Genomic DNA, 18,013 nt, shown 5'->3' with positions numbered 1-18,013 from the left:
AGGCGTTAGATTTATTGAAAGAAAATGAAAATGATCCCCATATTTTGGCCACACAAATTGTTCTTTTAGAACAGAAATACAAAGAATTGGATTTTAAACTTTTATCCATTTTAAGTGATGATCAAACATGCTCGCAAGATAATTTTGATTTAGAGTGTGACGCAATAACTGTGTACGAAGATAGATTTCTAGAAACCAGTACTAAATTAAAGAGACGATTGAATATTATAGAAAAACCGAAAATAGAAGAACCCGTGTTGTCACAGTGTTGTGTGACGATTTTTTTCATGTCAGTAATTTAAATTTAATTTAATCTTTCATAGTTAATAGTATTTGTACTTTTCCTATTTTATTTCTCTTCATTTTTTTTACCCATTTTTTTTTCTGTGAAGAGAATTGGAAATGTTTCTTTTACTTTTACGTTAGCAACGCATTTTTTGTGTCTTTCTCTCTTTTCACCTTTTACAATTCAAGGTTGCCTGACCCCACTGTCCTCAAGGACGACATTCTTTTCCCTCACTTTCTAGTTTACGTCACCACTTAACTTCTTTTCCCATCACTTTCACGTAACCTTCAATTTTGCACGTGGTGATTATTCTTCCAGCCGGATTTTTCTAGATTTTTCTAGAATTTTTGGGGTGTTCACGCCTTTTTTGGGGACTTCTTCCCTTTGGCACCTTATTTGGTATGTGTGGGAGTACTATTTGCACTGATTGGTGTTGACGTAATCGTGTGGTAATCCCCCATCCAATGACAGTCGTTTTCTTTCCTGCTTTACAACTCGTACTTTCCCGCGCGGTTACCCTTTGCGACTGGTAAGCTGGCCCTTTTGGGTCAGCGAGGCCCGTCAAACCTCTTTTTAGTAATTTTATATATACGAGTTATTTGCACGACTTCAGCCCCCTTTTTTTTGTCAAATGTTTTAAATTTTAAGGTGCAGTGTTTGTCAAGCAATTTGGCAAAGTTTTTTTTTTCAAAATGCGAGTCATTTGAAGTTTATAATGTTTTTCTCTGTTGAGCAAGTTCATACCCTGCTTGAGCTGTGGCTTGGGGTATCAACGCATCCCCACTCATGTAATTCAGTTGATCCCTTGTACAAATGAAATGAATAAACCCACTGTTTTTTTTTAAACGAGAAAAGAAATTGTCTCTTTGTTTTGTTTGATATTTTCCTTTTATTGTCCTACCTCGACAACAACATAAAGATGTCAACTTGATGTTCATCGGGGTGAGTAACATTCTCATATTTCCTTTTTCTGACCAGCGTTTATTTGCACAAATGTAAAATTTCATAGATGTTATTCAGCCGTCCAGTGGCGTACGCAGAACTTTTTCAAGGGGGGGGGGGTTCATAATTTTCAGAAATTACTAAAAGAAATTCGAGTATGTAATAAAGCACTATTACTTCCCTAATTTAGACAGCTGGACAATTTTGACTTTTTATTTCGACAACATTGTTTAGTTAAATTTTATTTTTATTTTTTAAGTTTAAGAATATAATTTTTTTTATAATAAGAGGTAAAATATTTTATTTTTATTAAAAAGTAGGAATAAATCAAGCCAGAAAAAACTACTCATACTGTAACAGCTACCTAAATAATAACCATATAAATGTGAATATTCCATAGAAAACCAATGAATTTAACTAAAAAATGACTTACCAACAAATAGGGAATTAAACCAGTATACAAACACGCTAAAAATTTATTGATTTATACTGTAATATCCAAACGACGGGGTTTTTTTGCAAGTTCGTTTAAAATGTCTTCGACAGCTGGGGTAAATTTTCTATGAATGCTTAAGAGCGCCAATCCATTCATTCTATTATTTCCCGTTGAGTTGCGTAAATAAGTCTTCAAACGGCGCAAAGTCGAAAAGGATCTTTCGTTTGCACTCGTTGAAACAGGTAGAACGACCAATATTTCTAGGAGTTTGAAAATGTTTGGTGTTATATCTTTATTGCACATTCCAAGAGCATCCGCCGCAGTTTTTGGAACACTACCTCCGTCTTCACTAATCCTTTTTAATCTTTTATACCAGAGTTTTTGTTCAGACTTAAGGCTTTCTTTACAGGTATCCAAATCTCCAGCGTAAAATTCCACTAATGCTTCAAAAGCCTTTATGTTTGAAGGTTGGCAAATGAAAGGATCGGCAGGTAGAAGACACTGAAATCCTTTCAAATTATCACGATGCGATACAAATCTTAAGTTTAATTGTGTTATAAAATTTTCCATAAATGGAATAAAAACACTAACTCTGAAATATGTTTCCGGTGTCGATGAGGGAAAATTATCGCGATTTTTCTGTCTTCCTGTTATTCTAGGGATTTGCATGGAAGTGGAAGATCCAATGCTTGTTAGCATAAGAGAAGAAGAGCTGAATATTTCAGAGAATGTTTCAGTGGCATTTTCACGCTTTAATTTTAGATCTTTAATGACATCTTCTGCAAGACTCACTGCCTCTATCAAATCTATGCTTGTTTTTTGTAGGTATCTACAGAGATGGATTGTTATGGTGAAAACTTTGTAAATGCACAAAAGAGATATTACGAACTGGCAATTAGATACTGTGCACAGTAAAGAATTAGCCTGGGTAGCTGATTCCTTATCCTTCCATTCTGATATTTTTTGTAGTGTTTCGGATATAGGCTCGAAAAGTTCCACCACAGCGGTTACTGAGTTGTATCTTTCCATCCAACGGGTTGCACATAGCTGTTTAATTTTCTCCCTCTTAGAGCTGGTTTCCATCTCCTCTATTGCTGAAGATAGGACATACTGTCTTTTTGGCGTATTTAAAAAGTCGTATAATGTTTTAATTGTCCCTAAGCAATTTCTAATGCCAGTTATTTCGCATGCATTTGATACAGCCAAATTGAGGCTATGAGCAGAGCAATGTACATAGAGTGCTGATGGGACAATACTTCTTACATGGGCTTGTACACCATTAATTTTTCCACTCATTGATGCAGCACCATCGTACCCCTGTCCACGTAACTTTTTTATATCAACTTTCATAGACTGTAATTGGTCTAATATTGTTGTTGCTATTGCTTTTCCGGTTAAGTCATGCACCGGAATGAATTGCAAAAACTGTTTCGGTGATGTTACAATTTTCTTTATCGACATATCGAACGCATAACGATAATTTCTCTATACCTGCAATATCAGTTGTTTCATCTGCAAGAATGGAAAAGCAAGTTGCATCATTAATCTTGCTGACTAGTTTTTGCAGGATTAAAATATTGCAAACCTCAATAACTTCGTTCTGAAATCGAGGGCTGGTATACTGAGCATTTTTTCTGCTTGACTCTAAAATGTTCTTAAGAGTCGAATCGTTCTTACTCTGGAAACGAAGCAATGCCCGAACATTTCCGTCGTTCTCTTCACCTGGTTGTTCAGCAATTATTCCCGAATCCTTATGTCCTCTTAGAGCGAGACCTTGATTTCCACAAAATAGGATGGTTTCAATGATTGGAGTAATGTTTTTTCTATTTTCTAATTTTCTTCTGCCTGCTGCACTGTCAACTTGTTCATCCACAGGTTTCATCTTTCCAAATAAAATATCGTTTAATGTCCCAGCAGTTTCGATCGATTTTTTGTGATAAAGACATTTCTCGCGTTCAGAAAATCACTCTACAGCATTTTTCCAGTTGTCAAATTTTACATTGCACAGTTGGCCTAAAGGTTGCGTTCCAGAACCGGCACCACTTGGGGCGAAAAGTACACAAAATTTGCAAAAAGCACCACCCTTAATCTCTGAATATGCAAGCCATTTCCAGCGATAAAGCCATTTGTACTGAAATTTCAATTTTCTTTTTCCTTTTTCAGGAAAAACAAATACTGGATTGGGTTCCCAAACATTTTTAAGTATATCCAGTTTTTTATCCTCGCATGTATTATCTTCTGAAAAAAGTCCAATGTCATATGGGTGGGAAGTAACACTTTGAGGGCCGCTTTCACATTCATCAGATTCTGTTACGCTGGAAACGTTTTCTTCAACGGAAGTATCACATTTCTGTTCAACAGAAAAACTTACATTGGTACTAGATGCTGTCACCAGGGCCGGATTTACGTATAAGCTAAATAAGCTGTAGCTTGGGGCTCCGAGATGGCAAGGGCCCCCAGATCCAACTTTTTCCTTCTTTTTTTTAAAGTTTTATTCGGAACTGGAGCCCTCTGAAGCCTAAAATACATTTTTTTTTCTTTTTTACATTGGCGAACTCTTTTCAAAATCTAATAGAAGTGTTTACAAATATAAAATAATTGTTACTATTCACTTTTTTAACCAAAAGAGCAATAAAAAAGCCTTTTGACTGATCAAAATATCCTGTAGCTTTCATAGCTACCAGTGATGGGAGTAGTCCATGGATCCTAAAAAGCGGTACTTCATGGAGTAGTCAAATAGCCCCCTCAATTTACACTGTGGGAAATGTTTTCAGTTTCTTTAAATTGCTGTGGGCTCTTTTGTCCACAGAAACACCCTTTTGTCTGATTTCTGGGCAAAAAATTTCTAGGGCTGTGGGAGAATCTTGTTTAGGGTCACTCTGTTTCGAGATTTCCGTTGTGTCTCATTGTCGTTAAAGAGCTTCTCGTTTAATTTTAACTTCTCTTTTTTGAAAAATATATTTTTTTCCAATTTATTACAAAACCTTTTTTTCCTTTTAATTATCCTAAATGTTTTAACTAGCTTAATTGTTTAATTTACTTAATTATTGTAATTTATTTTAATTTGTTATTTTCCAAATTAATCGTACATGAATCCGTGAACTCCCTTCTTTATTTATTTAAATAGTGGGCCACTATTCAATTCCCTCTTTGACAGGCCTATCTGCCAAAATTCTTGATTTGGTTTATTTTGGATGAAATTGAGATAACAGATGTGATTTTACTTTAATTTTACTTACTGCTAATAGACAGAAGCAACATGTGATATTGCTTGATAGAGCATTGAAATCAAGTGATTATCAGCTAAACAAATGTTTAAATATATATGTAAAAAATATTGTTCAAACCTCCTTTCTGACCAAATTTTCCATGTATCCCCGAAATATGAATTATGTTTAATTTGTAAAATATGATATTTCGTACACAAAATTCATTTTTTTAGTTAGCTTATGATTTTATTGTTTATTGATCATACTTGTTTCTATTTTTAACTCCCTGATTTTTGTTGTTATTATGTGTTTAAAGTCAATAAGGCATCTAAATTTTTTAATTTATAAGGATTTCAAATTTTTAAGGCAAAGTCGAAATAACTTCTTAAAATTGCAAATTGAAACTATTTATGAAACTTTGGCAGATTTGTTTTTATTTTAAATCTGTGCATTTAATTTAATAAAATAAAAACAAATAAAAAATAATTTTAAAAAGTATAAATAAATGACTAGATAAAATATAAAACTGTGTTGTTAATGAAAAGGAACATATCTTTTAAACAATTTGAGTATTAATAAATTATTTAAAAATAAACAATTTTAAAAGGTAGAAAAGTTTTTTGGTTTGTTTAAAAGGCGAATTTTGTCCCATCATTTAATCAAGAGAATATTTAATATTTGTTTCTAAGAAGCAGTCGGTCGCGTGTGGGTGTGTGGATGATGTAAGTAAAAGAGGCATACAAAAAAAGCCAATTTAACTTCAGTTAATGCCTCGATATTATATTTTTAAACTCCTCGCAAAAATGTAGTAAAAAAATTATACAAATTAATTGTCGCAAACAAATTAATATTAAGTAAGACCAAATCAAAAATGATATCGAAATATGCTGAATCACTAATGAGGCAGGCGGGATGAAAGACATCGAAACCAATTTGATTAAATAGTAAAATTAGAAAGTGTTTTAAAAATCCGGACATGTATCAGGCTTCAATTTTTTTTCTGTCACAAAATTTATCAAGGACAATTCGTTAGATTTCAATACGGGTTATGTTTTTTCTTTAATTAAATATTATTAAACATTAACTAATATTTGTCTTTCAAAGCTTTTCATTCTGTAATGACGAATGTCAAGCATTTAAAGTATCCAGTTCAAGAATGTCAAGTATCCAAATGACTTCATTTATTAAATTTAAAAAAAATAATAATAATAAATAAATATCCGCAAGGCAGGTGTGTATATTTGGGACTGATGATTATGAAATCTAACACGAAACTGTGAGTTATTATTTCTTAATACTGAAAAATTTATATCTTATTTTTTTTAAAGTATGCATGTTAAAAACTAATCATTTAACAAGTATTTAAAAAACTAGAAAGCTACACCCCCTGTTCATTTTGCACACTAACCCTCATGGTTGCTTCTGATTAATCACTGCAGATTAAGAGGAAAAACGGTTTATTTCCATCTTATTATTCTACAAAAATTACGATTGAATTTCTATTTACATTTTGAAGATGACTAAAATTTGGCAAACCAATAAAATTGGTACCTCTTGCAGAGTTATTACCCAGTGAAGAGGGACTCAAGGGCACTGAGTTCGAATTCCAGTGTTGACTGGTCGATACGAATTCTACACCCGGCTTACAGCAGCCACTGTGCCGAAGTAAAATATCCTCAGTGGTAGACGGATCATAGGTTAGAGTCCCCTTGTTGTCAGACTGACAGTGAAAAGCTTTTGTGGTTTTCCTCATCATGTAACTTAAATGCTGGTCAGTTCCATCAAAACGTCCCCCTCCAAGACAAAATTTCTTCCAATACTTGATCCTGGAGTTCCCTTGTGTTCTGAATTGAGTTTAAAATTAGAAGTCTAATAAGTTGAACATTAGTAGTCGTAAACTCGAAATTAGGTTGGCTGTTCAATGACTATTATAAAATAAACTAATAATTTGGCCGGGATAGCCTGGTTGGAAGGGCGTAGAACTCGTGTTCGTGAGAATGGGATTTCGAATCCAGCCGGCCGAAGAATACTCATGTATAAAATGGTGACTGGTGCATGTTAAATCTGCCGTGGTCACAAAGTCCTCTAAGTTCTCACAACAAATCAATACCTCTGGGTACTGATCCAGTTCTCTTGTCTTCTGGATTGAGTTCAAAATTATAAGGTGATTATTCAATATTAAACGGAGTTAAACATTTGTAGTCGTAAACTCAAAATTAAGTCGGTTGTTCAACGGCGGTTATATAAAAAAAAAAACTAATAATCAAATTGTATTTTCTTATGTTCTTTCTAACTCCTTGCTTATTTTTGACACACCTTCATAATTTCATGTTTCTAAGTCATAGAGCAGCAAAGCGAAATGTAACGTTAAAAAAAAAAAACAATTTAGAAAAAAAATTCGCAATATATATATATATATATATATATATATATATATATATCATTTAAAATTCCAAATAACATGTATTCAGAATTTCAAGAAAAAAAAAAAACTCTGTTAAACCTATAATGGTTCTTCTAACATGCCAAATCTTTACTCTGTACTTATGATGTTCTTAAAAAGAGTTTCTGTTTTCTTCCTGGTTCAAAAAATATGTGCAATAATAGAAAGGCTCTACATTATAGTCCCATCACAATCAATATATTTAAAAATCAAGCAATATTATCAAATTTTTAATAATATAATGTTAATATTATATTTAGCAATAAAAAATACGACAGTTTACTTTGGGTGAATAGAAATAGAATTGAACTTAAAAGGGCCCCATCATTTTCAGTAGCTTAGGGCCCCGCCAAGCTTAAATCCGGCCCTGGCTGTCACCTCACTAATTTCAGGTCGTGATTTTTTCTCAAAGTAATTAAAAATTGTTAAATTCTTGCGTTTAGACATCCTAAAGATCCAAGAACAGCAAAAATATATACATATATATTAGCACAGAAATATCCACTAAGCTACGATCTGAAAGTTTCGAGCTGGAATGAATAACTTCAACGAGCACAGAGTCTCCAAAACAAAACAGATTTAGAAACAAGCTCCGAAGGACAAGCGGCAGAGATAACTCTTAGTCTGACTAAAATCGAAAATAAATGTAACCCCCTTTCATATAATTTTTTTTAACCGCATCTACAAAATTCTCGAATTGTCTCAAAGACGACAGAACGGCTAGGATTCCAGACCTCGCGAATGCCAGCCAGTCTCGAAAACTATCGCGACTGGCAGGTCAGAAAGGAACCAGTGATCGGGGCTCGCCCGTAACAGTATCACGTGAATTTGGTTTCAAAAATACAACCCTATTATAGTAAATGCTTTATCAGTATTCTGAGAAATACCTTGAGAAAAAGAAAGTAGGCATAAGGCAAATAAAAATATATAGTCTTAAAAAATAATAATCCGCATAATTTCTACTAAAATTTTTATTTTTGTCTGTATTATTTTGTAAATTCACTTTGTCTGAGCTCAAGGGGGGGGGTTTAAACCCCTAACCCCCCCCCCTTGCGTACGCCCCTGGTGCCATGTAAAAGTCTTACACAAATCTCGCTATTTGTATAAGCATGATAATGCCACATTGAATGACAGTAAATGAGTAAAAAAAAAAGTTAATAGGCACCATTAAATGGACGAAAAAGTTTTACGTGTATCAATTAACAAATATATATACAGCTTTGAACTCTATACACATCAAGTCACTTTGGCATCATCGTTTGAGCTGCCAGGATAGTGAAATTCATCAACCTAGAACAAAAAGTACACATTCTGTATTTAGATTTAAGGAAACTAACACTAAGAATTGTTTATTTGTAGTTTATCTGGTGTACGAGGGTTGCTATTTATATTTCTGACCTAATAATGAAAAAGCAAATATGTAGGATCGAAATTGATTTTATTGTTTTTCAAAATATTCTCCATGATGATCAATACACTTTTGCATGCGTTTGAACCAATTTTCAAAGCACTTTTTCCAGTCCGATTGAGGTAACTCCAAAACATGCGTTTTGAATGCATCAACCGCTTCTTCGGGGGTCAAAAATCGTTGTCCACGTAATTTATTTTTGATGTGTGGGAATAAGAAGAAGTCATTGGGTGCCAAATCAGGGCTGTACGGCGGATGACATATTAGTTCGATCTTTCGCTCCGTCAGAAATGTCTTTCTTTGAGTCGATGTGTGAGAGCTCGCATTGCATGATGAAGAATGATTCGCCTGTTCTGCTTTTTTCGAATTTCTCCGATGACTTCTGGCAAACAAATGGTCGTGTACCATTCAGAATTGACCGTCCTGCGTTGCTCTAACGCCACTGTTGCCCCATGACCGTTAATGCTGAAGAAACAGGCAATCATTTGTTTCGATGTGCTTCTTCCTCGAACAACTTTTGTTGTCTTGGATGACCCATACAGTTGATTGCTGTTTTGTTTCCGGCTCATATGCATAGATCCATGATTTGTCACCTGTGTATACACAGCCTTTGATGTGCCTTGAACGTATTTTTCCAACATATCCTTGCACCAATCGACACGAGCCTTTTTTTGAGCGTTTATCAGATTATGCGGGATCCAAATTTTTTTTACGCTCAAATGTTCATGCAATATTTTACTGATGCTAGTCATACCAATGTCCAAAGACGCCTCTATCTCACGGTATGTCACATGACTATCTTGCTTTATCAGTTCACGCACAGCATCGATCTTTTCTGGCACAACAACGGATTTTGGATGACCTGCACGGGATTCGTCCTGGATCGAACATCGACCACGATTAAATTCGTTATACCAATTTTTTACAGTGCTGTAGGATGGCGCTTTATCGCTGAATAAAGAATTAAGTTCATCGAAGCACTCTTGTCTTGACAATCCACGTCGAAAGTTATGAAAAATAATGGCACGAAAATGTTCACGATTCAATTCCATTTTTTGAAAGAGAAGAACTTTTCAATTTACTGTCAACAACACAAATGAAGCTATAATGGTAAATCGTCTGCTGAATTTATATTTAAAAATATCAAACTTTCGATTAAAATCGTCTGCGGTCGCCTAGCAACACTTACTGTTGCCAAGGGCAGAAATATAAATAGCAACCCTCGTATATTTTTTAAAGAAAGTAAGTTTGGATGGAACTTTGTGATTTCTAGCTATTACTTAATTTCTTGAATTATAAACTTTTTTAGTGATATTACCCACAAAGTAAAAGATTTAACTTTTATTAAAGCTTAGTTATAAATAATATTGAGAAAATAGGCAGTTTAAAAAAAATATCTGAATCGCTGAACATGAAAAGTTTTTTAAACTTCAAAAGTTATTTCTTTCTTTCTTAAACATTTTTTAATATTTGCATCTTCCTTCTAATTTGGTTTGCAGTATTTTTTTTATTTTCTTGATAGTTCCAGATGCATTCCTTTCTTCTAATGGAACATTTACCTGCTTAAAGAAAAATTATGAATATAAGACAGAAATATATTCAGAAAAACATTGGAGTTTGTTATGTTTATGTGTCATATTAAAAATAAACTATTAGCAATATTCCTTATAAAATAATCTACATCTATAGCATAAAAAAAGAAATCCATTCACTAACTATATCTCCACAGTATACAAATTTTAACCAAATATATAAATATCTGCTTTTAATCAGATTTTATTGACTTATTTAAGAAGGTAAAATTATAAAATATAAACAAATATCATTTAAAATTATTTTCAAAGAAACGTATATGCGAATTTCTTTTATTTAGTTATTATTATTGGCGGTGAATTAACAAAGGGATGATTCTTGCTGTTCATTAAATTTTAAATTTGTACCTGAATTTCAGTCTTGTTTTTAAACTAATCATATTTTGCCATCAAAGGATTAAATGTTAATAAAACTCTGTATTGGATTATATTTTCTCTGAAGATAAATTTTCGAAATTAACACATATAGTACATAAATAGTGAGGTATGTATTTGCCTACACTACTTTTATCTTCTTTTATAAACTATGTAAATACTTGCATTCAATGATATTTTTATTATATTAATAATAGTAAGCCCCCGGCCTCATATGAGTTGGAAACCCCTGGTCTAGAAGGTGACTGACATTCAGGTAAAAGGAGCTGCGATACTAGATACCTTATATAATAATATAGGTACTGTGGTCATAGGTTTTTACGGAACCTCAAAACAGATGAGTATCACTGTCATATCACTAAAATATGGCTACTTTTTCAATTATTACTTTAAAATAATCCATGTGAGGAGATACATTTTACACAATGTATTTTATTTTATAATTGGCACTGAGCGAACGCGCCAATTTTGAGTTTAACAGCTATAAACTGAGTTTACTGCTCAACTCCGGAGCCTTATAATTTCGAACCAAACCCAGAAGACAGGAGAACCATGAAAACTTTCCACGGTTAGCTCGACAGTAAGGGGATTCTAACTCATGATTACGTCAATCGCTGAAATTATTTTACGTCAGCATTGTGGTCGATCCGAGTTAGGGTGAAATTCGTATTAACCAGCCACTGCTGGGATTTTACGCAATGTATATTTCATTTTATAAGTATATTTTAGTAAAAAAAAAATTATATTTTTTATGTATATTTTATGCAAAGAAATCACTATCAGGGACTCGTTACGCCGAATATTCTAAAACGCTCTCCTTTCATAAATTGTTGTTAAAACTTTAAATAAATGCATTATTTACTAAAACTTATATATGTGACAAATATATCGATATTTCCTTTTTTACTTGCATTAGTTTCATAAAAATTGCGAGAAAATGGGTTGAAGGCGATTTCAAGAAACCAGTCACAAACTCACAAAAGTTACATTTTAGTTTGTAGCACAAGAAAGTAAAATACTTGAAACTTGAAAGTGAAACTAGTCATAAGTGTCAGCACCAGGCGTCGTCTTTTCTCTCTCTATCTCTCTTTTTTTCTGTTCGATATAGATCAGATTACTTTTTTTCATAACTTCGCCATCATTTTGATACTGAAGTTCTCACTATCAGACTTCAGGGCGTGAATCACAAGTTGATTGTTGATAAAAATGCGACTTGTTAGTTTAGGTTCCGAAGTATTCCAGAAAGAATAATTGGAGTAAGACTAAAAATTATTTAAATATTTATTACTTCTTAGTGTTAACAATTGTGAAAAAAATTCTATTTTGATCGAAAACAGATTTTTTTTCCTCTTACTTAGTTGTTAATTTATTGATATTGTATCTATAAGCCCTAGCAACAATTGTATCTTGGATCCAGTTGGGCTCAATATGGGTCCTATGAACATGCTCCGAGGAACCAATTTTTGGATGCTTAGATTTTTTAATATTGGTTCCATGCTGTGTCAATATCGGCTGAATAATAACTATAAAATATCGGGTGAATCTGACAATTCCATATAGGGTTGATATTGGTTTTAAAGTTGCAGTAGAATATCGGTTGGTTCGGACAATTCTACAGAGTATTCGAAAATAAATTGGAAATATATTGCCCCTTTGAACTCTTATTTGGAAAGATTGGTCCAATGAGGGCCCACGTTATTTTGCTGCTAGGGAGGTGGACAAAAGGAATTGTTTGTTCGGTTAAAAAATTCGAACTATGAAAAAAATTGTGCCGTGTAAAGAAGGAGCTTCTTGGTAAAATAAAGCAACGATTCCCAATTTTTTTTCGGTTTAAGAAAACTAAATGATCAATTGTTTTTCGGCGGAATCCCGATATTATAAATTAATTTTATAAAACTAATTGTGAACGTAATAACCTATAGAAGACTGTTTTTGAAATATTTATTTAGAGGAATGAAGATTTTTCATTGTTTTGTCAACAATAATCTTTAATTAGGTTTCATATCCGACAGTTTAAATTTGCAATCCTTATACTATATCTAGTCCAATTATGGATCTGTTGTTCTTGGTATATATATATATATATGTGTGTGTGTGTGTGTGTATACATATATAAATATTTAAGCCGAAAATGAATAATATAATAACCGCATTATGGTTTTCTTCGAGAATAAAAGCTAATGAGAATTGCTATAAACGTTGAAAATAATTTCTAGGTTATCTTACTTTGTTAAAGAGTTCAGTTATTTTATTTTGATTTGAAAAGTGCGATTTGAAATACTAATGCAACATTTTACAAATACTTGTTCTTTTCATAATTTATTAAATGTAATATTACTAGAAATATTATATTTTCTTTTAAAAAAGTGCCACTTCTATTTCATTGGTATTGTACTTGAAATAATTTCATGAAAGCAATTAAAAAATAAAATAAATTATGAGTTATAGGAGGTTTCACATCATCGGTTATTAAAAGTATTAATTCGTGGAACCCTAGAGTTTCATGAAAGACCATTTGGAAACCGCTAGAATGATTAGGAATTGTAGCTATAATGAATGATTTAGGATAATTGTAGCTATCTCTGACTGATCTTTTATTTTGGCTTATCATATTTGAAATTCAATTAGATCAGAAATCACGAACGAATATAACATGTTTTTAAATTGGAAAGAAGTGGTGCGTTTTTGAAGATCCTTTTTTACAGCCAGTACTTAAGTTTTACCTGGACGTTGGTAAACCAGATTTTACGGTATTAATCAGATTTATCACACTCAGAGCTTAGAATATTTGATGACAAATGTATTATTTTTAAACCTATGTATTTTCCCCCCTCATAGAGCGTATAATTTATGTTTCACCTACAGTTATTTAATTATAAATTAAATAATTATAAACAAATTTATTTAATTTTTATATTAATTATACATTTATAATTTACCTTTATTTAACTATAAATTACATATTTATTTTAACTTATTTTTTGATTAAATACAAATTAAAAGTACATTTTTTTTTAAGGTTAGAAAAATTTTTTTTGAGAGCATTAATTTTCTTTTTTAAAGTCATTTTTGCTTTTAATAAGAATTTTAAGTTATTACCATAACGAATTTTTTATTATCGTTTCTAAATTACCATTTAGAAAATAGTAATTTATATTAGCATACAACTTTTTTTCATATTAAAAATAGATTTATCAAAATAAGTTATTATTTTTTGGCTTCAAATGTGAACATAAAATTTTCGCTATTATATCAGCGTACAATTTTGCATTATACAAATTTAGAAAAAAAAAAATGGAGAACTGTCCCAAATACTTTATTGTAATTAAATAAGAATGTATACTTAAAGCAATAGTAAAGAGCCAAAGTTTAATCATGTTGAAACCATGAATTTCGTATGCATAGGCTATGCTATTTGGAACTATGGAACTTTTAATCATGGGGCGATATGATAATAAACAGTTAGCTGATTCAACTGCAATTGAACTGCGGTACAGTGTGAGAGAGAGGCCCTAGATTAACTTTCTTGAAAATTAGTTTGTTACAATTTTTTCCAGCAATTGCCGCAAAAATTAAAATTTTTATTTGAATAGTGATTCGATTCAAATTCATCTCTATTTCAATTATTTCTATATTAGTTTATAATCAGTACACCTCCTGTTTATTTCGAAGGCTAAACAGAGAGCATCAAAAAAACCAGACAAGATAGAAAAAACAATACAGAAATAACTTATATTCCAATCATTAGAAAAAAAAATGGTGTAGAACCTCTTTAAATAAGGTTCTTAAAAATCTGTAAGGAGGAGAGGGGGTTGAATTTAGTGCCAATGATCAATTTTTCCTTGAAAAATATTGAACAAGTAAATTTAATCTTAATTTTTTTTTTGAAGAACGTTAAAATATTTCTAAACAGTTAACTTACAGCGGGCCTATTTCATTTTACAAAAAGGCTATGTTAACTTTAATATACATTTTCCTTTTAAATTTCATTTACTATTACGTTGAAGTAAATTTTATTTTTCAGTGATTCATAATGAATATTTTCTTTCGTTTTTATCAGTACTGCATTTGATTAAAATTTAGTAAACTAAGCAGGCTTTAATATACAGTGCACAAAATAAATAAATAAATAAACAAATCACCCAGAATAACTTTTGATCTCATGTTCAGATTTTCACGTACCAGGATTCAATAGTTCGAAGTGATCACAAATGTTCTAATTAGTTAGTGCAAACGATATTTTAAGTTACGAAACCAGGTGTAAAAATGTATTTCTCTGAATAAACCTACCTTTATTCCGAGGAATTTGGATTCCTGACCCTCAAAATGAAGAGAGAAGCCGTAGTCTGGGAAATGTGATCCTAAAACAGTTAGGTCAATAGAGCAGCTGAATGTTTTGACCCCTTAATGTCCATTTTACTTAGGCGCATTTCACCATATCTCGAGAACTTTTTAAGCGAATTGGAAAAAATTTTTTTTTTGGCCCACGATTAAAATATCCGTCTATCGAAAGATTATTTCGGTCAAAAAATAATTTTAATATATAATAAAGCATGGAAAAAGTCGTAAACATTTTGAACTGCAAGGTATACAAATTTTTACACCATTTTAAAGAATGTACTTTTATGTGGCAAAATACAAAGATTGAATGAAATCGGTCGAATGGTTCCTGAGAAACCGAATTTTGAAAAAGTCACAGATTTAAAATTCGATTACTCAGGAACTATCCCACCGATTTCGTTCAATTTTGACACATAAAATTACATTTGTTAAAATGATGCACAATTTTTTACACCTTTCAATTCAAATTTTCTCGACTATTATTAAATAAAATAATTATAAAAAATAATTAATTACTAAAATTTATTATATTTTTTGCATGAAATAACCTTTGATGAATGAATTTTACAATTGAGTGCAAACCTTTTCAATTCGCCTAAAGAGTTCTCGCGATATGGTGAAATAAGAGAAAAATAATTTACAAGCAAAAATTTATTTGTTTTATATCCGTATTTACAGTCTCACCAACACTTGGATATAAATAATAAATATGTATAAAAAGACATCCTCTCAAACGAAAGTGTAATTGTCACCTCCTCAATGTGACTTCATGGTAAGTTATAAATTGTTTATAGCAACTTTACTTATACATAGTAATATATATATATATATATAGAAGCTATGATCTCTATTATATATAATCAGTAATCAGAAGATAATATATAATTGGAAATGTCTTGTTTTAATTCATTTTCCTTTTATTTTTTACAGCTCATAACTTTTCTTGATAATGGCAGATGCAAATTCTAAAAGAAAGAAACTACAATTAATTGCAGCAGGTAGAGATGTTGCTGATTTAATTGTAGGTAGCCATCGTGCGCTGGAAATCTTCAAGGCTTTTTATAGCGAATGGGATGAATGTCGCGGTAAAAGCGTATCTCTACTTGAGCAACTAGAAGTAGTCGTAGACAAGTCCTCCAGAGAATCTGACAAAATCGGTGATGTGATCCAAGGAATTAACAGACTTGGAGACGATATTCCACACCCAGGTGCTACTTTCGGAGCAAGGATAGCTGCCGCCATCGGTACCTTTTTTGCAGGATTGTTCGCCAAACAAATGAGCGAGAAAGAATTGAAAGCCAAAGAATTTGAAATAAGACAGACATTTCAGAAAGACATCGATTCAACCTCTCTAGTTTATGTGCACGGAGTACAGTGTAGCTCTCAATTTGAAGAAACGCGCAAATATATCAAAACATTCCATCGTTTGGTAACCCAAGAGGAGGAATTGGAATCGATTATAGATGACGAGGATGTGCTAGAGTTTTTGAATGAGATAGCTTTTTATAATCCAGAGAACATAAGCGTATTTTACAGAAGACTCAAATCCCTTTATGTAAAGCTTTTGAAGAGCTCTCAGTCAGCAGAAACCAGGCATTTTATTAGAGTTTTTGAAGAGGTACCTGCTTCTGTTCAGATCATTGATTTACTCGCATGGAGATTTGATACTGATGGTGATGATGTCAAAACGATAGACACTGCATGGAAAGAACTATTTGATCTATTCGTCAACCCTCAAAATTTCGATGTAAAACGATTTCTGGATAAAATTCGAAATTGTATTTTTTTCCTTAATAAGGAGCGTAACACTTTAAAACGTACTAAGAAGAACTTATTAGGAGACAATATGCAGCAATTATCATAAAATGTATACTTTTTTTTTGAAAACAAACTAAGATTCAAAGAGTTTTGAAAAAACTATAATTTATATGAAAAAATAGAGGATTAGTTAATTTAGTTTCCCATAATTAAAATTTAAAGTCTAATTTGCTAAGTAGTAGTTTGTTTTTCAATAATATAGGATTTCTAAACTTGTATTTGATTTGCTACAGCCTTTATTTTGTTAAAATATAAACGACACTTATTAATATATAAATTGACAAACATAGTTGCATACTATTTACTGCATATCTATGTTTTTGTAAGTTATAAGTTATTTCACTAAATTGTAAAATTCTAATAAGTAGACAATTTTCTTTGTACACTGACTGTAATATATCACACCCTTGAAACGTCATAACTCAAAATATTTTTTTATTTTTAATTTAAAACTTCCATTATTTACTTATACAGCACTACAGCCCGCTGGGAGTCTTGGCCTCTTGAATAATATCGCCCCAGACTTTCCTATTTTCAGCTTTTGACTTCAGTTTTTCACCTTCTAATTGGTTAGATCATAGGTTTTATTGACCAACCATCTCCTTTCCGGTTTTCCTCTTGGTCTTGAGTTCAAAAGTTACCAATTTAAAATATTTCTTACATTTCTATTATTATTTAATATTTCAATGTGCTCCAGCCATGCCACACGCATGGATTTAATGAATCAAATTATGTTGTTTTTTGTTTGATTAAATGGTCAAGTTCACAACTATTTTGCATTCTTCAGTGTGTATTATTTACTTTAATTGGTCCGTTAGTGGCAAATAAATAAGATTTATCGATCACATACACTTTTTAAACCACAGCAAGTAAAATTTGTTATAGATAGAAACTGCAACAAGTCATAATAATAAATCAAAAAAGCAGTTGGGAATAGATGCTAATTTTTTGCGAGAAAGTTCGCTTTTTTGAGTTTCGACACAATTGTTGCAAGGGTGCCATATAATAAAATCATGTATTTTGCATTTTATTTTTCTAGCATATAATTTATGCGAAATATAATTTTTTCATTTCCTATATGAACAATGTTTTAAATGTAAAATACTTTTGTACAAAATTATAGAAATAGAATTAAATATAATGGAAAAATAATTAAATATTAT

General features: G+C 31.7%; 1 protein-coding gene across 3 annotated transcripts; it reads left to right on the top strand.

Moving 5' to 3' along the window:
• The first annotated feature begins 1,211 nt into the window (after positions 1–1,211).
• On the top strand, positions 1,212–17,619 carry LOC107450142 (uncharacterized). Of its 3 annotated transcripts, XM_016065877.4 has the most exons (3): positions 11,815–11,947; positions 15,711–15,804; positions 15,963–17,619. In XM_016065877.4, the coding sequence occupies exon 3, from the start codon at positions 15,982–15,984 to the stop codon at positions 16,894–16,896; it is 915 nt and encodes a 304-aa protein (XP_015921363.3). In that variant the 5' UTR covers positions 11,815–11,947; positions 15,711–15,804; positions 15,963–15,981; the 3' UTR covers positions 16,897–17,619. The 3 variants fall into 3 exon arrangements, with proteins under 3 accessions (XP_071037524.2, XP_015921362.3, XP_015921363.3); XM_071181423.2 differs by lacking the exons at positions 11,815–11,947; positions 15,711–15,804 and adding an exon at positions 1,212–1,228; XM_016065876.5 differs by lacking the exon at positions 15,711–15,804 and having other exon boundaries at positions 11,803–11,947.
• Positions 17,620–18,013: the final 394 nt, after the last annotated feature.

This window comes from Parasteatoda tepidariorum, chromosome 8 (assembly GCF_982258835.1).
Source record: "Parasteatoda tepidariorum strain Cologne lab strain chromosome 8, Ptep-v5.0, whole genome shotgun sequence".
NCBI classification, from domain to species: Eukaryota; Metazoa; Arthropoda; class Arachnida; order Araneae; family Theridiidae; genus Parasteatoda; species Parasteatoda tepidariorum.
This window is presented reverse-complemented; position numbering and strand designations above follow the sequence as displayed.

What these genes read in the sequence shown, in the direction of transcription:
- LOC107450142 (XM_071181423.2), top strand. Translation starts at nt 15,982, where the DNA reads ATGGCAGATGCAAATTCTAAAAGAAAGAAACTACAATTAATTGCAGCA.